This window comes from Lagopus muta, chromosome 1 (assembly GCF_023343835.1).
Source record: "Lagopus muta isolate bLagMut1 chromosome 1, bLagMut1 primary, whole genome shotgun sequence".
Classification (NCBI taxonomy): domain Eukaryota; kingdom Metazoa; phylum Chordata; class Aves; order Galliformes; family Phasianidae; genus Lagopus; species Lagopus muta.
Window position 1 is genome coordinate 92,240,623 of NC_064433.1, and position 26,967 is coordinate 92,267,589.

Below are 26,967 nucleotides of genomic sequence, written 5' to 3' on the forward strand. Positions count from 1 at the left end.
CCGTATTTGATATACGTGCAAGATGGGCACCAATTCAAGATCTGTTTGACCCCTGCACAGTTCTGCTGAAGTTTCACTCATTATAACCACTGCAGCTCTGCATGCTGATAAATATGTTCTACTGTACTGCTGGCAAGTGTTTGTACGTGTATAAAATCTAAGCAGGCACACACAACAGAGCTTAGAAGAGACCACAGAAGACTACTATCTGGAAAAGGAGTTAAATACACTCCTTGGCTCAAAAGTAATTGCTCATTTAGAGCCAGGGAAGAATGATTTTGGCAAGCGGTTTGCTCTGGCTTTCCAACCTATCTCCTGCTAATAAATCATTGCAATCAGAGCAAAGAAGCAAGCAATCTTTTTTCTGTTCTCAAAGCGTATTAGAGAAATACTAGTTGAAAGTAACAAGCATCAGTGGGAAAATGTGAAGTCTTTTAAATTTAGCATAATTTGTTGTCATTCTCTCTTTCTTTTTTCTTTCCTTAGACAGTAAGAAATGGGTGACTGGAGTTTCTTGGGGAACATTTTAGAGCAGGTGAACGAGCAGTCCACTGTCATCGGGAGAGTTTGGCTCACAGTGCTCTTCATTTTCCGCATCCTGATCCTGGGAACAGCTGCTGAACTAGTATGGGGAGATGAACAGTCAGACTTTGTGTGCAACACCCAGCAACCTGGTTGTGAGAACGTCTGCTATGATGAGGCCTTCCCCATCTCCCACATCCGGCTCTGGGTCCTACAGATCATTTTTGTATCCACGCCTTCACTAGTGTACTTTGGGCATGCGGTGCACCACGTCCGCATGGAGGAGAAGAGAAAAGAGAGGGAGGAAGCTGAGAGGCGTCAGCAAGCCGAGGTGGATGAAGAGAAGCTGCCCCTAGCTCCAAATCAAAACAAGGGCAACAACCCAGATGGGACCAAGAAGTTTCGCCTGGAGGGGACTCTCCTGAGAACATACATCTTCCACATCATTTTCAAAACTCTCTTTGAAGTGGGATTCATAGTTGGCCAGTATTTCCTGTATGGCTTCCGCATTCTCCCCCTTTACCGCTGTGGGCGGTGGCCCTGTCCCAATCTAGTGGACTGTTTTGTCTCCAGGCCTACAGAGAAGACTATCTTTATTATGTTCATGCTCGTGGTGGCTTCTGTGTCCCTCTTCCTCAACCTGGTGGAGATCAGTCACTTGATCCTGAAAAGGATCCGGAGGGCTCTGAGAAGACCAGCAGAAGAGCAAATGAGGGAGGTGCCAGAGAAGCCCCTGCATGCTATTGCAGTGTCCTCCATCCCGAAGGCCAAAGGCTACAAGCTGCTAGAAGAAGAAAAGCCAGTGTCCCACTATTTCCCTCTCACGGAAGTAGGGGTTGAGCCCAGTCCCCTTCCATCGGCCTTCAATGAGTTTGAGGAGAAGATCGGAATGGGGCCATTGGAAGATCTCTCCAGGGCATTCGACGAGAGGTTGCCATCGTATGCACAAGCAAAGGAACCGGAAGAGGAGAAGGTAAGAGCAGAGGAGGAAGAGGAACAAGAGGAGCAGCCAGCACCTCAGGAAGAACCAGGGGTGAAGAAAGCAGAGGAGGTGGTGAGCGACGAAGTGGAAGGGCCTTCAGCACCTGCTGAACTTGCCTCTGATGTGAGATCCCTCAGCAGGCTAAGCAAAGCCAGCAGCCGGGCCAGGTCAGACGATTTGACTGTATGAGGATGCAGGATATGAGGAGCATAAGAAAAGAAGAAAAAGAAAAGGAGAGAGAAAGAAGCAGAAGAATTTTAAGCAAAGTGCTAAAATGATCATTTAAATATTATTTCATCTTGAGATTCTCAACTGGAAAGGTACTATTGTGGTAACTGTGCCTTATTTGCCCTATATGTCCATTTGAAAAGGAACATTTTCCGTTTCCACATGCCAGCTCATCTCTTACAGTAATATCTACATTGTCCACATAACTGATGTGTTTTAAAACCTAATGTGGCAGTGAAACCCAGATGTCACCATTGTGAATGTACTTACTGGAAGCTTCGTGTTCCACATTTCCTTAGGAATGTGGGGAGGATCTGTCTCATGAGCCATCTAAGGGGGAGGCTAATAAACAACCGTACCTACTATTTCTTTTTCTGTTTTCACCTGTGGCATGCTGAGCAGATCTCCCCTTCGCTGTTGGCATGGATTTGCGATTATTTAATTCACAAAGTGAATTCTGTGTTTGGCATTGACACCAAAACAGTAAGCACTATTTTCCCTCTTTATTGAGAAAGCAAAGACCAGAAATATCTATGATTTCTCTGTGAATGTAAATTTGAGTTAGGTAAAAATATTTTATTTTCCCTTTGTCAAAAATATTTTTGCTCTTTTAGTGACATTGACAGTGGGCAAGGTTAACTCTAGCTGTCTTCTAGGACTTAGCAGATGCTCACAGATGGATTATTTGTTCCCAAGAGAGTTATCCAGCTCCAAGCTGAGCATTTCAGAGCACTGGAAAGAAAAAAATCAAGTTATATTTTTACTTATAATCCAGTGATGTAAAGATCTGAAACTCAATTTAGCGAAGCAAGTGTGGAAGGGTTTCTGTGAAAGAAAGAACAGCTACAGTTCCCAGAGCATGAAAGCAAATACAAGCCTTCACAGCATGATCCTGACATGTGCTCAGTTCCTGGAGCCCCAAGACTTACAGGCACTCAGCAAATCTCAGGTACAGCACCCTGAAGGCACCTGTGAATCTAAACCACAGGTAACTATGTGACTCTGAAACAAAACTGGTTGTTCAAGTTTGAAAAGTCTGAAATGATAATTCTGACGTTTTGTTTTTAATTTGACAGACGGGAGCCATCCAGTGGCCTACTTTGCTATTAAATGCCAAAGTCTCAAATAAAACAAGGCCTTTCAAGAGATCTTTTAGAGTAGGAGAGAAAGGTATCATCATAGCCTTTATCTTTTAGATCTTTTGTGCCAACAGGTCTGTGCAGAACTCTCATAGCCTCAGTAAATCTTTTTAGTTACAAAAGGAAGAAAAAGATGTGCTTGTTAAAATGTCTGTGGATTTCTACCTTCAGGACTGCAGCAGAGCCTTTGGGCTGGGACAGTGCAGCTATGCATTTAAAGCTTCGGGTTAACTGCTATGTCCCCTCTAAAACTGAGCCTCGTGTCAGAAAAGTGCAGGTATGCACTCTCATCTGCTCTGCTCTGCAAACCTCAGACTCCGCCAGCTCAGCGAATTCTTTCTGCTGGGCTGCAGCCCGTTCCATTGTTCCCAGGGCAGGCTTTAATCCAGATCAGGAAAAAAAGCAGTCTTTGGCATAATGCATATAACTCATCCTGCCATTAGTTAGAAAAGACCCCCTGCCATCTTCCATTGTAGCAGGGCTGACCCAAAGCCCATTGAAGTTAGCTGGGTGTCTGAGATAGATGTCCTAGGCTTGGGCTCATACCCTCAGTCCTGTCGTCCCACACCCCAGCCCAGGCAACCACAGGTACACTCAGCTCTGTCACTGATTAACCTGCTTGGTGGACTTCATGTGCCTTGTTTTGCAGCCTTCGTGGTCTGGCACAAAGTTGGCTGGACTTCACTGATGCGTGAAGTAAGCTGTACATATGTATAAAGTTTGTAGGGTGTGTTGGGATTCTTCAGCACCACAGCGGTGCCACGTGTTTGTTTTTTTTTACACTATTAATCCTTTTGCTCCTCTTGGGCCTGTGTATTTTCCCATGGTTTGCAGCCTGTTGACATAATCTTTGCTCCCTTGACAAAGGCTGTTAGTTTTTTTTAAGGAACAATTCCTTGTGAAGGAAGACTGGAAGGTACCTCCTCAGTTCTGAGAAAGAATACGAGAAAGCAAGATATGTGAAGGAAAATGTGGAGGGAGAATTTGGAGGCTACCATCTATCCATTCTCTCAGTACAGAAACAGGAGAAGAGTTAGCACCAACGAAAGGCTGGTGGAAAAAGATAAACGAGGAAAGAAGTCTTCAACTGGAAAAGATTCCATTGTGCCCAATACGCTACTAGAATCCAAGAAAGAGCAAAGATTTAGATGAATAACAAAGCCAGCACATTTATATTATATGGGATGTATTACTTTTTTCCTTCACAGAGAAGATATAATGGAGTTTTAATAGTTTGAAACATAGCAGAGTTCACTTGAACTGGAAAAACCCTTCCCTGCAGGTGAAAAAAAAGAATCTGTATCTGTTCAGTGTGAGGTATCTTCCACCTTATTGAGAGCATCTGACCCTTCCACATACCAGTGTACTGGACTAAATGAACCACCTCCCATCCTCGTTTACTACTAATTACTTGACAAGTCCTTTTACAAAGCATTTTGATGACCATCCCCATTCCTGACCTCTGACATGCACACCTTCTTTAGATCACTGGACTACTTAAAGATGACTACTCATTAATTAGAGGTATGTGGTTCATAATATGGATGTCAGACAATCCAGTCTTCAACTGTAAGATGTTGAGTACGTCGTTCTTTTTCACTGGAGTGCCTCCGGAGAGTACAGTACATGCAACACCCTGAACAGACACTCTGCTGTTCTTTCACTGCTGCTGCAGGAAAGCTCATTTCTTCCTCCAAGTCGTGACAGTGCAATGAATGAAGTTAATGTTTTCCTCCTGCATCCTGTCAAGCGCTAGTTGATTTTTTTTCGAGCCGGTTTTCAAGTACCCTGCCAAGCTGCTAAAGCCTCCGAGTATGAGCCAGGGCATCAAAGCAGCGCTGTTCAGCTAACTGGGCAGGGAACTAACAGTCGGGTTCTATGGTATTCAGCCTCATCTCTGCAGTAAAGTCACTGCTGGGACTGTCAGCAAGTCATTCTTCCCTCTTGTACAATTGGGAATCATTTTCTACCTCACGAAGACAATGTGAGGCTCAATATATTTTGTTAGTAATAGGATGGGAGGTACTGGGAAGGAAAGCCCTACAGATGAGCAAAGGATTATTTCTGGATGCAATAGCCTTTAAATGTGTTTTATTCCCCCCTCAATGAGACAAATTTAATCTCTTTTCAGGAAATTCCTAGTGAAGTTGAATAACAGCCTCAGAGCTGTGGATTCGGTGTATTAAAAAAAAAAAAAAAAAAAGTAAAACATATACATTAATAAATGTAAAGAACAAGCAAAGTTATCTTGGGAAGTGAACACTGGACAATTAGAGTCATGCTTGGATCATTTAGGGGTGTGCGGTATTCCCTTGGCTCCCTGTGCAAATAAATCATTAACTGATCACATGGCTCTCTGCAAGGAGCTTAGGATGCAAGTGTCAAATTCACCAAAAGAGGTTAAAATAGAAGAGGAAGGTAGTATCTTAGCTGATATTAGCATGTGGGAGTTGGTGTTCTCTAGTGTCTAGAGCAGTGGACCTAGGATAATGATCTTAGATTTATTTCCAGCTCTGCTACTGACTTGCTGTGATAATCACTTTACCTCTCGGTACCTGTTTTTTCCACCTGTAAAATGGGTGTAAGAATTTCCACCTACCTCACAGGGATGTTGTGAGGCTTCCTTAATTCTGTTTGTAAAGTAAGTAGGAATGATCTGATGAAAAGCACTGCTGAAATGCATTGTATCCTTGTTATTTCCTGCCAGAACATCGAACTTGGTTAACATGTGACTCTTTGACCAAAAGGGCAGTAGTGTGAAAATCTGAACACTGCATTGCACTGACACCATTAACACAGATGTGGGTTTGCCACAAATGGAGGAGACTTTATTGACTCCTCACCCCTTTCTCCCATCTTAACATTGGTTTGGCCATTTGAAGCTGTGGTCACAGTGGGGTTACGTGGACCACTCTTGTCCATCCCAGCATCTGTTCTGTGGTAACATTTATGCTTAAATAAGCAAGTTCTTGGAGGGAGGTGCAGGTTGTTGGAGCTCTTTTAAAGGTGGAGCAATTGGCTTTGCAAGTCATCTGGGGGAGGGCTGTATAATGCACAATATTGCTGGGCTTCTGTTTTAAATCCCTCAGTGCAAACTCCAAGTGAATTTTTCAGAATTTATGTGGAAAAAAACCTCTATAAAAAAGTTGACAATTGCTTATGGCACATACAAAAAAAAAAAACAAAAAACAAAAAACAACCACAAAACAACAAAAACAAAATAAGAAGTAACCATGTAGATGTAAAAACATAAATTTTTATGCTACACTGATTATTTCCAGTAAGTGAGACAGATCTAACAGTCCCTTTGTGATGAAAATCAGTGATGTATAGATTCCTTCTATATTTGAGGGGACCTCTGCTCTCCAGGTCAGTGTGGCCATGGAATCTACTTGCTAAGGGAAGAAAGTTCAGCTTCTCCTGCTACTCAGTAACTCACTGACTCTGCATTTTTTCATTTAAACAGCAGCCCTGGTACTCGATGAAAAAAAGTGGCAGCTTGCTGTTTTGTATAGAAAATGGCTTTTCAAGTTGACAACTGAAAGTAATCCCAGCCTAGGCATACTTTTGTTTAGTAGACAAGAGCATCCATGAGAACTAGACTAAAGCTTTCCTATAAGCCTAAAGCTGTTGTGATAAAATGGCATATGGTGCCAGATTGCCTGAGGGCCAGGGCGGGAGAAACATCAAAATCAGTGCAGTTGTCCAACTACTGGAATTTCATTTTTTTCCCCAAAAAGAATGGTACTACCATTTCTTAGTCTCTGTATGCGATAGACTTTTAAACATGGCTCAGGGAAGGAATTTTGGCAACACCACTGCTGATTATATAGCTGAGTAGCAACCATGACAAATAAATGCATATTAATTTGCCAAGACATAGCTTGGCACACAGTTCTTTCCTTGTGACTAGCCTGGAATACAAGTATTTCAATAGAAGAGGCAAGACTTGTGTCCCTGTCAACAATTCAAATTTTCCCAAGAGAAGTTTGGTGTACAGACATCTTGAAGCCTAGAGAGGAGAGAGCTAAGGCGACAGGGAGCCCTCACAGCTGTCTTCAACTAAGTGGTGGGGAGTTATAGGGAAGATGGAGCCAGACTATCTACAGAGGTGCACAGCAAAAGACCAGAGGCAACGATCACAATGAGCAGTAGGGAAAATTTTGACTAAAAAATTCTGACAAGGTAAAAAATTGTTCAGAGAGAGATTGAGCAGTGAAAGAAGTGCCCAGAGTCATGGTAGGCGCTCCATCCTTGGAGTCTGAAGCCTGACTGGGAAAAGCTTTGAGCACCTTGGCCTGACTTTGAAACTGTTCTTGCACTGAGCGTGAGGTTAGAGCAGCTGGTTCTTTTCAGCCTCAACTGTGTATCCCATGGGAGGCTGAAAGCAAAGTGAAGCCACTGTGAGGTGAAACAGCTGATGTGGGGCATTTCCTGCCTCTGTGGGGTGCTCTGTTAGAGCTTACTTAGATTGTCTTAGCTGGCAACACCAACTTAACAGGCACTAAAGTGAGCCTGATGCATAAAACACTATCAACCAATGTCTCGTAGATAGAAAAGCTGCTTGGGGCCAGGAACGTGTTGTGTAACTGGTTTGGAAAGAACACTATAAATTAAAATTTATGAGTAAGCTTGTCAGCTGAGAAAATCACAGAAATAAAAGGGGTTTGGGTATTTCCAGCTCCCTCAGTCTCAGCTGTGACTTTAAATCCATCTGAAAATGTAGAGGACTGCATTTTAAAGTTCTGTCAACAACAACAAAAAGCCCCAAACAACTGCGCTTTAAAGCTTGCTGATCTGGGATGAAGCAGAATTGAATAGAAATGGTGATTACAGAGCTATTGACAACATTTCAAAAAAACAAAAACAAACCCCCCCCAAAACGCACAAAGGCTGTTGGCCTTTGCCTTGCTGGATCCAGCCTAGCACAGTAAAAGCAAAACAAACCATTTATTATTTTTTTTTCTAAGAGTTAAGGCTAGAGTGCTTAGAGAAATCATGGAGTAGCCTACCAAAAAATTTATATGTCAGTGCAGAAAGAATTTATAGAGAAACATTAAACAGAAAAGTTGGCTCCTATTGAATTTCTCTGATGTTCAGTGGAGAGCTGGATGGAAAGATGACCAGAATAATGAAATACAGTTTCATTGGTTTCAACAATCAACAAATGAGCATAGAAAAAAATAATTCTGGCCTACAGGCAGTTACTGAGTAGAGTTCCTGCAGGACGGCAGCTTGGTGCTCCAACTAAGGGGCAGCTGCAGACAAAGGCCAACACTGAGAAGCCTGTGAGCCTGTAATCTGGATGCCTCATGGCAAGGGTAAGGCAAGCCAGTGTGACCAGCAAATTAAACCTTGCCTATTACCAAATCTGATATTGATGGATTTTTAAGAAGATCATCAATTTTAAAGTAATTTAGCTTTTATGCACTGGATTCTGGATTTATCTGACAGAACCAAAACCCAGAGATATTGTGTATTAAGTTTTTTTTTTTTTTTTTTTTTTCATTTTCAAATTATTCAACCGTGATGTATCAAAAACTACTGGGACAAAAATGCTCAGGCACATTTCTCAATACATACATGTTAGTCCAAAGACAAGCCATAAGGCAACCCTGCAAAAGAGTAAATTTCTGTCAGTGAGAATCAAGACCCAGAACTCACCACACATAAATTAAAAATAAATTCAGAAATCAGAATGATGTCAGATTGCTCCCAAGCTTCAGAGCTCCTGCTTATGAAAAACTCTGGAGAGAAAAGAAATGAAAATGGATGGCCAGCTACCAGCTAAGCCTATTATTCATAAATATGCCCTGTAGCACCTTTTGGAAGCCTATGCTATCTCTGTATATTCCACCACAACAAACTGCTTTAAATCAGTATGTTCCACCTTTCCACTTTACTATGAAGGCTTTAATCTAGTTCTCACTATGAACTGAACATACAGTACCCACATTCACACTTTAAGATGTGCAAGAATAGAAGATGGAGCTAAGCAGAAACCTGCAATGCACTGACCAGCCTCCTTTCCTCGTGTGCTGCCTCCCTGCTCCAGCCACTATCATCTACACTGTGTCTGGTGAAACCACCCACCTGTCACATCTGGGAAGCTGCCATGGGCCCTTCTCCTCAGACATGCTCACCAGTGTCTGCTTAAGGAGGAACAATATGGAATATTTTTCCATTTTATAATTACACTTTTTGTTTTCCCTGAATGAGAAGCCTGGTGGGGATGGAGGGGTTGATCTGAGGTTTTCTGACAGGAATCATCTTCTTCCCTTCTTACAAGAATCAGGGATCAATAATTTATAGCTTAGCACAGGCATGTTTCAAGTCTATTTGTAAACACATGCAGTGAAGAAAGTTTAAAAAGCTATGACCAAACTCTGTCTTGTTGTTTTTCTTTTCCCCTTGTTTTTGAAATCAGCCAAGTTGTCAGGGTTAAACAAGACCAGAATTTGGCTTCGAACAATTCAATCGTGACAGGATTCCTATCTACTGTCTCTGAAAATTAACCAGTCAACCAACCTACCTTGCCCCAAGAGCTACTGCTGCAGAACAGAGCAACCACAGGTACCCCAAACTCAGCAGGCTCATCACTTTAGGAAAGATCAGTTTCTAGCAGTAGGCACAGAAAGAATGAGCAGGGAGGGAAGCTCTGATCTCAGCTCGATGTTAATTGGCAGCAATACCAGAAGCTGTAAAAGAGGGCCTCAGATCAGAAACTGTAAATTGCTCCCTCAGTTCATTTGCCCATGAAAATTGAATGTTTTGTTGTCTTTGCAATGCTGTAGACAAGGAGACAGATTTCAAAACATGATGACTGACAGCAAGATAGAAAGCCAAACTATCAAAGAGACTGTGGGACTAATCCGATGACTCAACACAACCACACATGGAATCGTTTTTCTAGTGAAATGAGTTGTAATGAATAAAGGATACTGATTTTCACTCAGCAAGAGGTTTGTGCTTTGTTGAAGTCCTGCCTAGTTCCGCTTTATTCTCTCACTTCCCATGTGATTTATTATTCCAAACACAGTCAGTTTTCTGTGGCAAAGGTTAGGTGTATTTTTAATGGTGAAAAAAAGATACAGACACCACTAAGTTCAAATGAGGGCAGGGCTGCGACATGAGGGATTGAGTCTCACTCTGATAGCTATCAGGAAATTCCCCATTTGAACTTTCATTTCCCTTTTGGCCCCATTCCTCGATACATGACAGTCGCAAGGCCTGAAAGCTGCCCCTGACTGGCTGCCTTTGCAGAGGGCAGGAAGGGCCCAAGGTGCGAGATGGCGCCTGGCAGCCTCCCTGCATGGTGCTGGCACACATCCTGCTCTGCTCTTATAAAGTGGTCACGGCAGGTTAAGAACAGGCAAACACCACAGCTTCCAGCTTCAGCCAGTCATCACACTGCCAGCAGGTCCCTGCTCCTTGGCTCCCCAGTTGCTTGAGCCTCCCCATTTAATGCTAGACCAGGCTGCCCAGGGCCCCATCCAACCTGGCCTTGAACTCCTCCAGGGACAGGGCAACCACAACTTCTCTGGGCAGCCCGTTCCAGCGCCTCACCACTCTCTTTGTAAAGAACTTCCCTGACATCCAACCTAAATCTCCCTCCCTCAACTTAAAACCATTTCCCCTTGTCCTGCTGTTATCTACCCTTTCAAAGAGTTGATTCCCCTCTTGTTTGTAGGCTCCCTTTAGGTACTGAAAGGCTGCAATGAGGTCACCCCCCAGCCTTCTTTTCTCCAAACTGAACAAGCCCAGCTCCCTCAGCCTGTCTTCATAGGGGAGGTGCTCCAGTCCCCTGATCACCGTTGTGACCCTCCTCTGGACCCTCTCCAGCAGACATGTTCAAACAGAACATTCTCGGGGGACACTGACGAAAAACGCGAGGAAAACCTGTTTGTTTTCATTATTTTTATTACCATTATTACAACCGCACTCAGCGTGTCGCCTTCCCAACGCAGCATACTGAGGTGACGTCGGCGCGGGGCGGGGAGCACCCGTCAGGAACCGCCCTGTGCACGGGAAGAGCGGCACTCCTCATCCCAGCCCCGCCACAGGGAGGGCGTTGCGCCGGGCCCTGCGCCTGCGCACTGCAACCAGCGGCGCTAGCGCGGGCTGGCCGTTCGCTGCGGCACGGGGCCCACCATGAGCTTCCTCATCGATTCCAGCATCATGGTCACCTCCCAGGTAGCGCGGTGTTACGCGGCGAGAGCCCAGCCACGGAGGGAGTGAGGGAGAAGGAGGCGAGGTGGGACCGGCCGCTCGGGCCTGCCGGGCTACCCACTCACCGCGCTTCCGGAAGCGGCTGTTGAGGCTGAGGGGCGTGTGGGCGGGGTCTGAGGGCGCGCATGCGCTCGGCGAAGGCGCGATGCCTTTGCGTCGGTGCCTCTGCGTTTTGGCGGGATTGCCAGATCCGAGGAGGGGGAATGGCTTTGTGTCTGGATAGCTTCGCCTGCTGCTTTAGAAAGAAATAAATAGAAATCATACCAACTAACCTGCAGTTCAGGAGTGTTAGGCAGCACGTTTTCTATTGCTTAAGGCTGTATCACCTCTTTGGTCTGTTGTGTTTTGTGTCACCATGATCCTTGGCCTTGCCTAGTTGTCGTATCAGAATATTACGCACAGCAAAAAATCAATGAATAAGGCAGTAGGGAATGGAGTTTTCTAGTAACGCTGCTGAATTTCTATAAACTTAGGTCTTGTTGGAACCACCAGGAAGGCTCATTTTGTGGCTCTCTAGGTGTCACTGACTTGGTCTTTGTTGTTTCCTAAGTAGACTAATAATTTGTGGCCTCTGTGATGTTGTGCCATTGAGGTGCTTGCTTGCTTACAGCCCTGCAAAGTTTGTCGTGACTTGCTTTAAGGAATCTCAGAAAGGCACCGCTATTTTATCTGAGATGCTTCTTTCTGTGCTGACACGTGTGATTTAGAACTTCCCTCAAGTTTTCCTTCCTGCTGCCTTCGGGGTCATCTTTCAACCAGCCTGCTTTTTACTCCAGCTTAATTAATCCAGGAGCCTGTTAAACCCTGTTTCATATCATCCTGTCTTTACCGCTCCAAGCTGGGTGGTAATCTTAACATATTTGAGATCGTCTTATTGTTTTGTGGGAGGAAACGCTCCATCTTTCTTTGTTAACTCCCAGTAATTTGTCTTGTCATTATGTTGTCTCTGACCTTCCTCTCCATCTTGCTGTCCCACTCCCTCCTCAGTAAGTATCCAAATTTCTTCCTCTCTGCTCCTCTGGTTGCAGAGGTGGTCCAATTGTTTGCTTCTGCCCCCTCTTCCCTTCCACTTGGCCGCACAGTCATATTTTCATTTGTGCTTTCTCCAATATTGGTTTTCTGTCATATAAATGAGTTTGTCTGGGTCACAGAGGAATCTGATCAGCTTCAGAGCTGATTTAAAATCTGTGCTCTGTAATGAGGAGGGATGAGTAGAGGAAATGGCACCTTTCCCCTCTCAACAGCAGCTGGTTATCTTATACAGTGTTTCATGTATGACTGCAGTTCCTCTGAGAATTTTCAGGATAGATTTCAGTGTTTCTTAAAGGTAAAATCTCCTCCTGCTTGGTATAGATTTGACTTGTTTCTGACATGTCTTTTCACTGTCAGGGTTTGAGTGCAGCTTTGATACTGTTATTAGTTCCCTTAGAACAAAAGCTTTCCCATCATTTGCTTTGATTTTTAAGATCTAACTTCTCTAATTGCTTTTCTTTCATTTGTGATGGCAGCATTGCATCTTCCAGCCGTCTTCAGAAATATGAATTTGGATGTTTAAATTGCTGCATGTAATTGTCAAATGCTCAAACTCATGCTCATCTGAGGCATCTTAGAGCGTGAACATAAGATAGCGTCTTTCTGTGCTTTTGTATAGTCCCTAATACAAAGGAAATCTAATCTTCATGTATAATTTTCTCTGTTATTATGGTCCCTGAATATCTCCTCTTCGTTTTCTTCTACTTCATTTATTTATTCCTTCTGAAAAGTCTGTCTGCCTTCTCCTTCTTCCCCACTGTTAATGGAATCATACTTTGACTTATAGACTGGCCTGTAAATAGGAGGCTTATGGAATATCTTACCTTTCTCTTATATTTTTGCTAGCAGCTACTTTAAAGTCCAAGGTTGTATGGGAACTGCTGAGTCACGGCCTGAACCTCTGATTGATCACCTGAGGTGAGCCATGAGTCAGCCACAGGAGCACAGCTGAAGGCAATTCTCCTGTGCTGCCGGAAGGGGTGGAGCCTGGCTGTACCCCTCCTAGACCTATTTAAGAGCTGGCTACCAGTGGGGAAGGATCTCTTCTGGAGATCTGCTCTGCTGGAGTTTTGTGAGTCCAGGATAGGGGTAAATTTTCTATGTATTCTCTTTTTGTTATCGTTATCTGTGTTGCTAAACTCTCTTGTTTATTTTGTAATTATAACATCTTAATATTCATTGATTATGCTGAGGTCCTCCTCAAACCAGTTTTGCCACCTGCTGTCAATCACTAGACCTTATTCCTATGCTAGTTTTGCATTCAAGGCAATTGAGTTTGACCTTTTTCACCCAGCTTTCCGGGTATTCCTTGTTTGTAAATAATGTTCGGTTACTTGTACTGCTGCTGGAATCCATTGACTTCTAATGCACAATGAAATCACCCATAGATGGCTTGTATTGGAAGAGATTTTAACCCTGTGGTTAAGGATGGACCGCTGGGAGGCACCACTTGTGACTGGTCTCCACGTGGAAGAGTCTGTCATGGAGTTATCTCTAGATCTGTCTGTGTCTGTGACAGGAGGACATCAGGCCCACCAGCTTGAAAAAGGTGCTGGTGGGGGAACCAAGAGGGAAAGGAATGAGGAAAAAGGAGGAAAGTTATTTTACTAGTTCTAACAGTAGAAATACAAGTTAATTGGGATTGAAGCTAATAAACCAAATAAATGAGAGAGTGTTCAAAACTAAAGGCCTTACTCTAAAGCTGAAGGTGAGATGGCTAGGGAGCATGCACTGCCGAGACGAGCAGTAAAAGAGAGGGCTGTCTTATGACTTGTGAGCAGTTTTATGTTTCCCTCTGAATGGAAAATGGAAATGAATGGTCCTCTGAAGTGTGTAGTTCTCTTCTGAAAACTAGGTACCTGGAAAATCGGCAGTCCACGGAACTGGAGCATTAACTTTAACTCCCAGTGCTCTACGTGATGTTATGATGTGCAATACCGATAACAAAAATTATAAAAGCTTGGCAGAGGCATTAACAACCACTCTCTGGCTACAACAATCCAGCCAAGTCTTTATCCACTGAATAGAGCTGCCTTCAAATCTGTATCTCTCCAGTTTAAAGATGTGGTACGGGACCATGTCAGAGGTCTCTTTGGACCTTGCACAAGTCCAAAGCGACAACATCAGTTGCTCTTCCTTTGTCCACTGTTGCTGTCACTCCATTATAAAAGGCCACCACATTGGTCAGTCATGATCTGCCCTTGGTGAAGTCATGCTGGCTGTCTTGTATCACCTCCACAGCTCACATGTGCCTTAAAATCTCTTCCAGGATGATCTGCTCCATGATCTTCCCAGACACAGGTGTGATATTCAACAGCCAGTAGTTCCCTTGGTATTCCTTTCTTGAAAATGGGAGTGATGTTTTCCTTTTTGCAGTCGGTGGGAACTTTGCCTGGCAGCCATGACTTTTCAGATATGATAGAGTGGCCTTACAACCACATCAGCCACTTCCTTCAGAACTCTGGGATGCATGGCATCTGGCTCCATATTGTGTCTTTTAGCTTCCTGAGGCATTCTCAGACTTGCTCTGCTCTAACCAGGGGGGCATTTTGCTCACTTGACCACTGCCTTGAGGTTTGGGTAAATAGTTGTTTGTGTCTTTAATGTGTTTACTGTGAAAAAAGGGTAAGCTTTAATTTTGTATACTTGAAGAGTGAAAGAAGAAGCAACAGTGTAAAAGATTCTGGCAGGCCAGGAACTGAGGTATTCTGAGAAGTTGGGAATACAGGAAAAAGCTCTCTTTCCTCGATCGCCTGTGAGATTCTAGGCTTCTTTGTCTGTTACTCTTGAATATTTAAAATGTTATACTTTCTATGATGCCTTGACAAGTTTAATATCTTGGATATGTTGGCTTTGTTCTGTTGCTTCCATTTCTTTCACCTACAGCCAATAGTGAAGCAGCTTCATATTTTGCAAATTGGTGGGCACAAATACTAGATACTTGATCTCTTTTGTAGGTGCTCTTCTTTGGATTTGGATGGCTGTTTTTCATGCGCAAGCTCTTCAAGGATTATGAGGTAAGAAGGGGATTTTCATCACAACTCTTTATCTTAAAATTACTCTCAGTTATTGCAGTGTTCTTAAAACTGTTTCTGACCTTTTTCTACTCTTTAAGCTCTTTTATCTTGTTTTTAGTTTTTGTACACGTACTTTCTTTTTCATTTCCTCTCTACTTTAAATAAAAGACTGGTAGATATCTGGGGAAATGGATTCTTCTGGAACCACTAAGTTTCTGTACTGGCAACAACAACAAAAAAATAAGCTGGAGGAGGAGCAGGGATAACAGAAGCCTTGTTCCTTGAATAAGCTTGACTTATGTATTTGCAGTATTTTGGAGACAAAATCAAATTCGTGTTTAAATTTGGTGAGGAGTAAATTGTTTGTGAGGATTGGTTGGGATAAAGGGTGGGACATGACATTCCCTTATCCCAAGAAGACTGTAAGAAAGTATAGTCTAGGTAAGAGATGACTTAAGTGCAAGCCAACCTGAAAAGTTTATTCTTAAATTACTCTTAAATCTAAGATTAAGAGCGTGGAACACTGTTAGCATTTGCCTATCATTAGTCAAGTTGCCATCAGGTGTTACATGCCTTCTTTGTAGGACTTCTCTCTCAAATAGGATTGATTCAGTCAGTATGATACAGGCTGTTTCTTCCCTTTGGGATTAAATGCAGCGTACCTTGTAGCAAAAGCTGTGTGCAGTTGTACCATGTGTTCTTTTTTTTTCTTTCTTCACCTGAGGGGTATCAGGGAGCCATTCTACAAACAGAAATGCCTGATAGCTCTGCCTTATTTTCTCCATTGCAGGTGCGACAGTATGTTGTCCAAGTCATCTTCTCTGTGACTTTTGCCTTCTCTTGTACTATGTTTGAACTCATCATCTTTGAGATTTTGGGAGTGCTGAACAGCAGGTGAGTTTGGGAGCTTTCTGAAGGGCTAGTGTGCAGAAGCTTAATGTGTAGATCAGACTTGTATTGGGGAATTATGTGAGGAAATGGTAAATAGCTCAACAGAGGTGTTTGAGCAGCAGGATTTATTTGAGAAAACATGAAACTAGAAGCCTTAATTTCCTGATTCTCCCACAATTGCCATTATTGTGGCCTAAAAACAAAGCTTCAGTCTTAGAGTTTTTTCATTTGTGAAATAAAAGAGTGGTTTTGTGGGTGAGCTGTGAAGCTTCAGATCATGCTGAAGAGCTCTTTTTAGGTGCCAAGAACTATAAAAACTATAAGCCCTTGTTTTCCAGTACTGGTCAAAGCAGGGAATAAGATGTGAAGCTAATTGTGAAGTTAGAACTGTACTTTGTAGTAGAACAGTATTTGTGAATCAAAGGCACATCTTTCCTTGACATAGGTGAGGGTTTCTACATAAAGATGTAAAAAGGTGGTTACTTCAGAAAGCAGCAGGAAAGAGAAGATAGAGCAGTAACAGGGAAAGGTTATGGGTTTCCCATTTGTTGTCTTTCATCATATAAGTCTAAGAGTGCAATTAAAGGAATTGAAAGGCAAGAAGTTCAAGATGGATATAAGATACTGGTAGTTTAGACTGTGTGTTATTAATCTTATTATTGAACTTACAGTCAGAGAGATCACTGAGGAGGATGCATTTATAAGCTTTAATAAAGGGCTGGAAATCATTATAGATGAAAATGTCTGCCTCTGAATTAGCTAGGAAAAAGTGACAAGGATCCTCAGGAGATCTTCTGCACGACACGAATAGGACGTGGGTCAGTCTTGGGAATAAGGCACTTTAGGAATAAGGTGTTTTTCTTGGAAAGCTGAATGGAAGGTCAGTTCAACCAAGATGAATCTCATCTGAATTTGGCTGATCTCTTCTGTCGGAGGAATGTTGATTGCTTTGTAATATCTTGCATGTGAGAAAATCACTTTTAATTGAATTATGTTGAGTTACGAACATAAAATATTTTTTTATCTTTTCAATTTGTGTTAGCATTTCCTTGACTCAGCCATTCATTACAAAATTAATTATTATCAAAACATCATAGAATCACAGAATGGCTTAGGTTAGAAGGGACCTTAAAGCCCACCCAGTTCCAACCCCTGCCATGGGCAGGGCTGCCAGTGTTATCCAATGCTTGATGTAACTGAAAGGACTGTGTTGAGATGTGATTGTCTTTTTGAAATTTGTTGTGATGGAGCATGCTTACCTGTATTTTGGCTTTCTTTTAGCTCTCGATATTTTCACTGGAAGCTGAACCTGTGTGTCATTTTGCTCATCCTAGTCTTCATGGTCCCCTTTTACATCGGTTACTTTGTTGTGAGCAATATCAGATTATGTGAGTACTTGGCTTATGCCATTGGACCTACTAATTTGGGACTGCACATACAAATGAGAACTCTTTTTTTGAGAGGGAGATGTCTTGGTCACTCTCCCTGCATGTTCTTCCTTCCCCTGGCTTTGTCTTGGCTAGATAAGTTCTGGGCTTAATGCTTAAGCAATAACTGTTTATTGAAAAGTTAGGATGTGTTTCACCTGGCTCCCCAAATGTAGCATTTCTCTCTGGATTTCAACAAAGATGGGTGCTTTGAAATACTGTAACTGGAATTTGTTCCTTTAGAGTTTTAAGTTTCAGCCAAGCCCTCGGCCTACCTGTATTGTTCTACTAAGGGGTGAAAGAAACAAAGCAGAAAAATTCAATAAATTATCCTTGCTTTTTTTTGGTTACTACTATTTGGTGGAGGCCTCTTCCATGTGCTAAGGCACATCTACCCTTGAGTTATCAATATTCATCACTCTTATGTGTTAAGCTGAGATATGTGGGCTGGCAGTATAGTGTAATGCCAAAATGTGTAGCTTTGGCATTAAGATGGATTTTCCAAGTGTCATTTTCAGGATCACATAAGAAAGATGTGACTAAGTACTTCCCTACTCACAGTGCTGCCCTTAGGGAAAAGCCAAAATGCTGTGTTGCTGGGGAAGCTCTTGCAAAACGTGATGTCTCAAGCAGTGAGTTTGGTAGGAAGTGAAGGGGTGCATACTGCTAGCTCCAGCACTGTCAGAATACACCTGTTTTGGCCATCTATGCTTTAAGCAGCCTTTGGGCTATGGTAGTGGTTTTGTAAGACTGAAAATGCCTTAAAGGAAGAACTTCAATACTATTTTTTTTTCTTTCCCTTAGTGCACAGACAGAAACTGCTTTTTGCTTGTGTTCTGTGGTTGACATTTATGTATTTCTTTTGGAAGCTGGGAGATCCGTTCCCCATCCTCAGCCCAAAACATGGTGAGTTTCCTATTCTTGTTTATTTCTTCCCTCCTAGAAGAAGTCTTTGCTCTCTTACCTTTATCTTTTGTTGTGTTATGTTTATTCCACATAAGGGACTACAGAAAGTATTTCTTGTAACTCAGTCTGCTTTGAAATGTGGAATCTTTAGTTTGCCAGCCAGAAATGGTTAGCTTGGGTATCTCTGCTCTGCACTCACAGAACCAAGAGCATTTATACTGTGAAGTTGCTGTGTAGACTTAGTTTTTATGCAGCAGACACTGTCAGTGTGGGTGTAACTGTTCTGAATCCTTTAGGCACCTGGGTATGTCTTACAACATTTCAGGAAGGATTAGCTGTCACTTGGGTTTCCTATATAACTTATCCTACCATTATTCCCTGCACTGGAGAATTGTTTGTGTTTTTCTCAACAGGAGAGATTGCAGTCAGTTTCCTTCCAGTTGGTGAATGTGTCTGTCTGGATAGATAACCATCAACGTAATCTTTCTGTTCTCTGTGAGACTACTTTATTTTGGACTCAGAAGATAAAAATTGAAAGATACCAATTGCTGCAGGGTCTGCTCACCCTTCCATCTGTAATTCTGAAACTTTCCTAAGAGAAAGTGTGTGTCCTTGTTTTATAATTGTGTCATTTGCCCATGAAATACAGTAGCTTGTAAGTTGCACAGATCACTACATAGTGTTTCATTGCCAAGAAAGAAGTGAATCTGCTTACATCCACTTGAGTTGGCAGAATATATTAATCCAAAGGGAGTTTAGCCACAGGGTTCAGATGGTCCTCTTCAGACTACTCTAAAAGTCTTGCACAGCTGAGTAACAACTGCAGATATCCAGAATTGGTATTCTTGTTGTTTTTTTTTCCTTTTTCCCTCCTGCTTTTGTCTTCTGCTTTGCAGAATGGTACCTTAACCTAACATTTGTACAATATCCTAGCAGATTCAGGCAAAAAGTTAGAGCCAAGGATTTGGCTGGGATGCTGCTGTCTTGCATGTACTAATAAGGCTATTGCAGGGCTTTGTTGTGGAGGTGGTGATGTAATTCATATGTATAGGATCTTGTGGAAGGAGGTATGGCAGGAAGCCCTTTTAGGTACATGCACTGACATCCTGTGTTGGGATTCCCTTATTGTGGGGTGGTGCTGGCACTGTGCAGCAGCTGTGAAATGTACCACTGACCAGAACTTTTTGTCAGGAGTCCTGGATGATCTCCAATTTGTTAAGCATGACTCTGTGGACAGATTTATTCTGTACTGATTACCTAGTAGTATTCTATTAAGACTCTAATCTTCATCTGAATTCATAAAGCATGTGTTTTATGTGACCTGATCACAAGAGTAAAGATGCTGAGAGTGTTATGGGGGAATGTTATTTTAGACAGTGGAATGTCATGTCATTTTGAAGGCACCTCTGTTTTAACTGATAGTGTGTAGGGCAAAAGGCCAGGATATAGTAGCACATTCTGTAGCTGGTGTAAATCTCTATGCAGCTGCACATGACTGGGTTATCTCAGTTTCCCTTTGTGAAGTCCTTTTGCTGTGTTTTCATCATTTATTCTCCTTCTCTGAAGCATGAAATGTGGCTTGGCACTTGGCCATCTCAGCTTTGCAATCATGTAAGCTCCAAATGTGCTGTGTGTAGCAGCTATTCTATAAGTATCTCCCTAAAAAGCAAGTTAATGTTTGACAGTACCTGGCACTGTATCCTGAGAAGATGGGTTGAGATCTGTTCTTCATGGCTGGGAAGAATAAATGCAGTCTCATTGCTTGATATTGGATACAGCACAGGCTTGACGTTCATGCTGTGTCATGTGAATGTATGTATGTTTTGGAGTTCACCTGGTGCTCAAAATGCTTGCTTGGAGGTCATATGTGTGTATCCACAAAATGAATACTGAACAGCTAGCAGGAGCATGAACTTCCCATGCTGTCATAACTGCTGTCTTAATGCACAAATTGCACCTGGTATGGAGGGGTTGCTTCTAATGATTGACGGGATAGGGCCCTCCCCTCTATGATCCAGAGAGTTTTGGTCCAGATTGCTGGGAGCAACAGGTTTGGTAACTCTAGTCCTGGTTATTGCTGGAGTATCTTGCTGAACGTGTCTCTTTTATGGAACCCGGTGGATGTATGTTCCCACCTCAGCAAAGTCCAGCTGCTAGTGTTTTATTAATGTAGAACCAAAGAGTTATCTGTTAAGCCCCTTCAGATTTCTTAATGTTCTTCACAGTATGAGTGTCCTACCCCTGTTTTTAGGCATGATAATGTGCTTTCTGAGGGAGACTTTCTTCTCTCTGTTTGTAGTCCCTGTCCATACTTCATATTACCTCTGATCATTGCACTGTGATGGTAGCTGGTTTCATTAGGCAGCTCTGTATGTGTACTGGTTTGCAAAGGCACCAGCTGTGGAGAGGATGAAGAGCGCAGCCCGTTGCTGATGCTGTGTTCTTTGTCTTACAGGAATCCTGTCTATAGAGCAGCTCATCAGCCGTGTGGGTGTGATTGGGGTGACACTCATGGCTTTGCTGTCAGGATTTGGTGCTGTCAACTGTCCGTATACTTACATGTCCTACTTTCTCAGGTAATTGCAGCCTTGTGAAATATTTTGTCTGCCTTTGAGGTTATTATTCTGCTTTTCTCAATGAATTGATAGAATTTTTTTCTTTAAAGTTGCTTTTTTCTCATCCTGATGGCGTTAGTGATGGCTTTTGTTTTCCATGTTCTCAGTACTGTAGCTATTGCTGTTCTACACACCAGAACCATTTTCATCCCTGAAGGATCTCTTCGTACAAGCTTCTCTCTCTGTTTTATGAGCATGTGCATAATCCCTCTGAAATGGGTTAGCAGGCCTAATTGTTGGGAGTCTTTGTTCTGCAGGAATGTGACAGATGCAGATATTCTCGCTTTGGAGCGACGACTCCTCCAGACTATGGACATGATTATTAGCAAGAAAAAAAGGTGAGAAAGGAACAGTTGCATTAAATGAATTATGTCAAGGATTTGCAGTCAGTATGGTATAAGATGGTCTTGAAATTACCCAACTTTTCTTTCCAGGGCTAGATGTTCCAGTGAAACAGATGGCTGAGTTGGGTTGTAGCTTTGTGGGGTTTCATTCTGGCCTGATATGCAACTTAGGCTTCTTCCCAGGCCTCTGCCTTGAATGGCAATGTTCTTTCCTGCAGCAGTACAGATTAGGCTTCCAGGAGAAGTTCTGACTCTCTGATGGCAACTTGACTAATCTAAGATAAACATTTTTCTCTCTCAATGAATAAATGTCCCTTGAACCACCTCAGTTAGCTCTCTTATTGGCAGTTTTGGTACAGCAGTTGAATTCATACATACTGAGGTCTTTCCTGCTCTGTGGATCTGGTGTTTCCTGGTCAAAACTGAAGCAAGCTAGTGAGCTGATGTGAATACAGCTGTGTAAACTTTGCCATTTGCAAGAATAGTGATAAAGGTATAGTGGAGTTGTGGAACACTGCTAATATGATGGTAGCGTAGTGTGACACCAGAGGGTAGCATAAACATGACATCCGAATTCTGCTTTTGTTGATTTAGCTTATTTCATGTCCCCCAGGTGAAAAAGTGACTTTCAGGAAACAGTGTCATTGCATTTACACTGAAAGGATTTTTGTGTGCTCTTACAAATTGCATATTTCATGCCTTGCCAGTTATAAAGAGTAAATGCAATCACCCATGCCACTTCAGAGGTCTGTCTGGTGTAGAACCCTTGCAGAAACCCTCAAAACTTTACTTCAGGTGCACTAATGTTTTAATGGAACCTTTTAATGTATTACAATGTAGGATAGTCTTGCTGAATGAGGCACCAGCATGCATATCTGCTGGTCAGTGAACTGACCTGCTGAACGTGTGAAAGTGTAGTTGAAGCATGTCTTCTTTCTTCCCCTTTAAAAATGTTAAGTGGTGGACAAATGTTAACTCAGTATTTGTGATTTAGTGAGAAATGGTGTTTTTGTGGTAGTTTAGTGAGAAGGTGTATTTAATCAGAGAGGTTTAGTTGGTTGTATGATTGACAGAGAGGATATTAACATGCTGGCATTGAGTTGAAAGATTACTGTGGAGTACAGCTTTTGAGTCTGCCCTTTTGTTTAGTGCAGTGTGTTCGGATCTCTCATCTCAGGGAAGGTAATGTTGGGTTAAAAGTATGGATGTCTGGGACTTGTAACTGACTAGCATTTCTTGGAGGCAGCTGTTGGAAGTTGTTTTTGCTAATGCTTTTTGCACAGGAATTATTCTATCCTTTCTGAGCGTACTCAATGCGTTAAGAAAATTTGCCACTTAAGGTTGACAGGTTCTTCATAGTCATCCTTGCAGATATTTTGGGCCCCTCACAGTAAAAAGGACTTGGAAGCCTGGAGCATGCCCAGAGAAAGGCAACTAAGCTGGTGAGGGGTCTGGAGCACAGGCCTTATGAGGAGTGACTGAGGGAACTGGGGTTGCTCAGTCTGGAGAAGAGGAGGCTCAGGGGAGACCTGAGCCCGGAGGGTATTACTTCTATTGTGTGATTTATTATATTATGTTGTTATTATTTTTTATTACACTGCTTATCAGCAACTTTGAAGAGGGCTCAGTGCCAAATGTAGCAGTGCTGGCTGCAGCTACAAAAAAGGACCTGAACTCTGTCAAATCATGGATTGCCTTGATGATACTATGAATAGTTTTCAGCTTAGAGTGGATAACTGGCTCACAAATTTCAATGGAGAGACATGTGAGGTAATGAGGCCAGAAGCCAGCAGTGCTTGCAGGGATTATGCTGCAGTGCACGTGAGGGTGTGAGGGACAGTATGCAGCTGCTGCTGTAGTATTGGGTGAGTTTTAGGAGTCATGTTTAGATCGCTGGATGTGTCCAGTGGTTCAGTCCAATAATGGATTTATGTGTTTCTGCTTCATAAGAGCTTGTCATGCAGCCTAGAAGTGAGTGACAGCGTGTGAGAGAGCTGCTGCATACCACACAGCGCTCACACTTCTGTGCAGGAAGTGGAATGTGCAGTGATAAAGAGGTGTCCAAGGAGAGAAAGGGGCATGAAAAGTTTTTCCAGTTCCTGAATCGGAGATAGCACAGTCTTGTGTGTGTGTGATGAAAGTAGCTAATCATGTGACTGAGAAAGCCATTTGAATATTTATTTTTAATTGGATTTAAATCCCTCTAAGGATTGAAGCAGAATTCCAAATAGAAGTCTTAGGAAGTGTCTCATTGAATCTTGCTTGATTAGATCTGGGCTCTATTCCAGAGCTAATCAAGATAATGTTATGAAGCAGGATTAGTGCTTAGGGAAATAAAAAGGGGGCATCTGTTGGCAGTGAATTTAGTTTAATCGTCTTTTCTGAGGAACTGTTTTTTGGTTATTGGGTTTGAGTTTTTGTTTTTTTTGTTTTGCTTTATTCTAAAAAGACTTTACTCCTGAAAACTTGTGTTTTCTGCTTTTTCAGAATAGCAGTGGCTCACAGGACGATGTTCCAGAGAGGGGAAGTGCACAACAAACCCACTGGCTTCTGGGGAATGATAAAAAGTGTTACGACGTCTGTTGCAGGCAGTGAAAGTATCCTTCATCTGCATGCTGGCAGCTGGAGGTGACACCAGCTTTCTTTTGAAAGGAAGAGTGTTAGGTGTGCCAGTTGTGAAGCACATGTATTGTAATACATTCCAGAAGCCTGTGCAAAAGACTTCATGTCTTCTGGGAGGTTTGCTGTCTAGCGCTGTACTGTATTAACTTTTACCTAGGGATTGGACTCATGGTTTTATGTAGACACTCAGGAGTCATATGTTGCAGCCATGCTATGTACATGTGCTGTTACATCATCACAGTTGAGGTATACAGCAGGTTGCTGGACAGATGTATGCGCTTTCTGTGTTACATTGCAGATGTCTGCCCTGTCACAACACTGAAGCTGGAGGCAGCTTTCTATTCTGATGTATCCTTGGCTCACTGACTTACCTGCATACATGTTTTATTTCATTACTTGAAATACACTTTTCCAGAGTGGAGAAGTTGTGACATGCTTGAGCAAAACAACAGCTCTGTTTGAGGTGCTGGAACAGTTGTCTTCCCTTATAGCTGCCTTTTTGGCTGAGTTGGAAAGTGAGAAGAAAGGCAGGAATCACAGAGTCACAGAATTGTAGGGGCTGAAAGGGATCACTAGAGACTATCTAGTCCAACCCACTTACCAAAGAAGGCTCCCTACAGCAGCTTGCACAGGTAGGTGTTCAGGTGGGTCTTGAACATCTCCAGAAAAGGAGACTCCACAACATCTGGGCAGGCTGTTCCACTGCTCTGTCACCCTTACTGTGAAGAAGTTCTTGAGCACATTTGTGTGGAACTTCTATGCTTCAGTTTGTGGCCATTTCCCCTTGTCCTGTCGCCGTTCACTGCCGAAAAGAGTCTGGCCTCATCCCTTTGCCTCCCACACCTTAGGTATTTATAGACGTTGATCAGATCCCTTCTGAGTCTTCTTTTCTCAAGGCTGAACAGACCCAGGTCGCAGCCTTTCCTCATAAGAGAGATGCTCCAGGCTCTTTGTCATCTTCATGGCCCTCAGCTGGACTCTTTCCAGGAGATCCCTGCCCTTTTTTTGTATTGGGGAGCCCAGAACTGAGCATAGTACTCCAGGGGAGGCCTCACCAGGACAGAATAGATGGGGAGGACCTCCTCCCTTGACCTGCTGACCATGCTTTTTTTAATGCCTCTCAGGATGCCGTTTCTCTTTTTGCCCACCAGCACACACTGCTAGCTCATGGCCAGCCTGTCATCCACCAGGACCCCCAGGTCCCTCTCTGCAAAGGACGAAGCAACCTGTGGAACAATTGAATTATTCTCATGGTGTAGGTTCACTGCTGTTGCTCTAGCATTGTGACAAAAAGTGGATAGGAACATGTGAATAAATGTTGTTGTGCATATGCAATAAGGATGGAAGGAATATGTGGACAGTTATAAGGCTCTGTATTTCCCTACCTTGCCATTGCCTTCCAAGAATTTGTCAGAGCACCTAAAATGTGCAGTTTGCTTAAGGCCAAGGAGTCTTCTTCCTATCCTTTTCCAATGGCTGTTAAAATGAGAATTTGGCTATTTGATGAGACTCTTTATAATAATCACTAATCTGCTGGGGCGGTTACTCAGCGGTTTTGTTTGTGAAGGTGATGGGAGTGTGAAATGCTATGCATTCTGATGATAAGGGATGCTTATTGAAGTGGAGAAGCAGTCTTTGAGAGCTCTGGTTCTGCAATGTGTTACCTAGGCAGAAGAGTACTACCTGCCTTCTTAAAATGGAGTACTGTGCAACACAGGTACCCTTGAGATGTCTTTGGGTGCATTATTTACAAGAGCACTACGACAGTATCAGAAAACTGATCTGGATTAAAAAAGTGATCACACCATTAGATGTGACCCTTGAGGCAAAGGTGGGGAATATTTTCTTTTTAATTAAAAATGTGTGGTGTACTCTAGCCTTGACTATGCTGGTTTGCCAGATCTGTCTCTTATCCAGCAAGAAGTGGATGCCCTAGAAGAACTGAGCCGGCAGCTTTTTCTTGAAACTGCTGACCTGCATGCAACAAAGGTATGAAACAAAATAACTGCCCAGATATGTGCTGGGGGCTAAACTAGATTGAATGAGAGCATATGTTACCAGAAATTGAAAGCTGTTTAGCAGGTAAATGTTGAAATGTAGCGATGTGGTGGAGTGAGAATCTGTTGTGGCCTTCCAGAACTTAAGACAGCTTATGAACAGGAGGAAAATCAACTTTTTACATGGGTAGACAGTGACAGGACAAGGGCCTGGTCTTAAGCTAAAAGAGGGAAGATTTAGATTAGATGTCAGGAGAAAATTTTTCACTGAGAGAAGTGAGGTGCTGGAGCAAGTTGCTCAGAGATGCTGTGGATGCTTTATCCCTGGAGGCGTTCAAGGCCAGATTGGTTGGGGCATTGGGCAGCCTGATCTAGTGCTTATGGTTGGCAACCTTGCCCATGGCAGGGAGGAACTAGATGGTCTTTGAGGTCTCTTCCAACCCAAGCCATTCTGTGGTTCTGCGATGATTCTATGGTTCTTTAATTTGGGGTCTACAGGGCAGGTTACTTCCTGTTTAGGTATGTGCTGGAACATGCTACAGGTTCCTAGAGCTGTTCAGAAGCCTTTGAATTAGAAGAGTTGTAGGATAAAGCTGTGGTTTCTGCTCTTGGTGCACCATTAAAATGTATGGCTTGTTATCATGGCAATAAATTTTTTGTATGTATTCTCCTCCCCTCTCTTGGATTTTTTTTTTTTTTTTCTCCAGGAAAGAATAGAGTACTCCAAAACTTTCCAGGGAAAATACTTTAATTTTTTGGGTTACTTTTTCTCCATCTATTGTGTCTGGAAAATCTTCATGGTATGTAAATATTTTGTTCTGTTTTATGTGCACATATGCAAAAAAAATCCCTGCACAGATTATGCTGTAGGTGCAGTGTATTAAGTAAGGCCCTAGTCTCCTTATAATCTTGCTTCTGCAAATTCTGAATGAAAATGGCATTTGTCTGGAATAAAGCTCTGCATCTCTCTTTTTACAGAACTTTAGGCAAGCATTTCTAATATTTGTGTTTTTACA

The 26,967-nt window shown here is 42.7% G+C and overlaps 2 protein-coding genes across 9 annotated transcripts in view; both read left to right on the top strand.

Annotated features, from left to right (window-relative positions):
* Positions 1–9,787, top strand: part of GJA8 (gap junction protein alpha 8) — a 46,334-nt gene extending 36,547 nt beyond the window's left edge. For all 4 annotated transcript variants that reach the window (XM_048934025.1, XM_048934023.1, XM_048934024.1 and 1 more), the window contains one exon: positions 487–9,787. In XM_048934025.1, coding sequence (XP_048789982.1) covers positions 497–1,693 — 1,197 coding nt within the window. In that variant the 5' untranslated portion in view covers positions 487–496 and the 3' untranslated portion in view covers positions 1,694–9,787. The remainder of the gene's footprint in view (positions 1–486) is intronic.
* GPR89B (G protein-coupled receptor 89B) overlaps positions 1–26,967 on the top strand; it is a 168,471-nt gene that overhangs the window by 138,989 nt on the left and 2,515 nt on the right. Inside the window, exons 1-10 of one of the 5 annotated variants that reach the window (XM_048934014.1) lie at positions 10,805–11,064; positions 15,090–15,149; positions 15,940–16,043; positions 17,322–17,428; positions 18,272–18,373; positions 20,829–20,949; positions 21,246–21,326; positions 23,820–23,929; positions 25,846–25,943; positions 26,659–26,751. In XM_048934014.1, the coding sequence (XP_048789971.1) occupies positions 11,023–11,064; positions 15,090–15,149; positions 15,940–16,043; positions 17,322–17,428; positions 18,272–18,373; positions 20,829–20,949; positions 21,246–21,326; positions 23,820–23,929; positions 25,846–25,943; positions 26,659–26,751 (918 nt within the window). In that variant the 5' untranslated portion in view covers positions 10,805–11,022. Of the gene's footprint in view, positions 1–10,804; positions 11,065–11,106; positions 11,126–13,177; positions 13,205–15,089; positions 15,150–15,939; positions 16,044–17,321; positions 17,429–18,271; positions 18,374–20,828; positions 20,950–21,245; positions 21,327–23,819; positions 23,930–25,845; positions 25,944–26,658; positions 26,752–26,967 lie in introns of those variants that run through there. The other 4 variants (XM_048934015.1, XM_048934018.1, XM_048934016.1 and 1 more) reach the window with 4 other exon arrangements.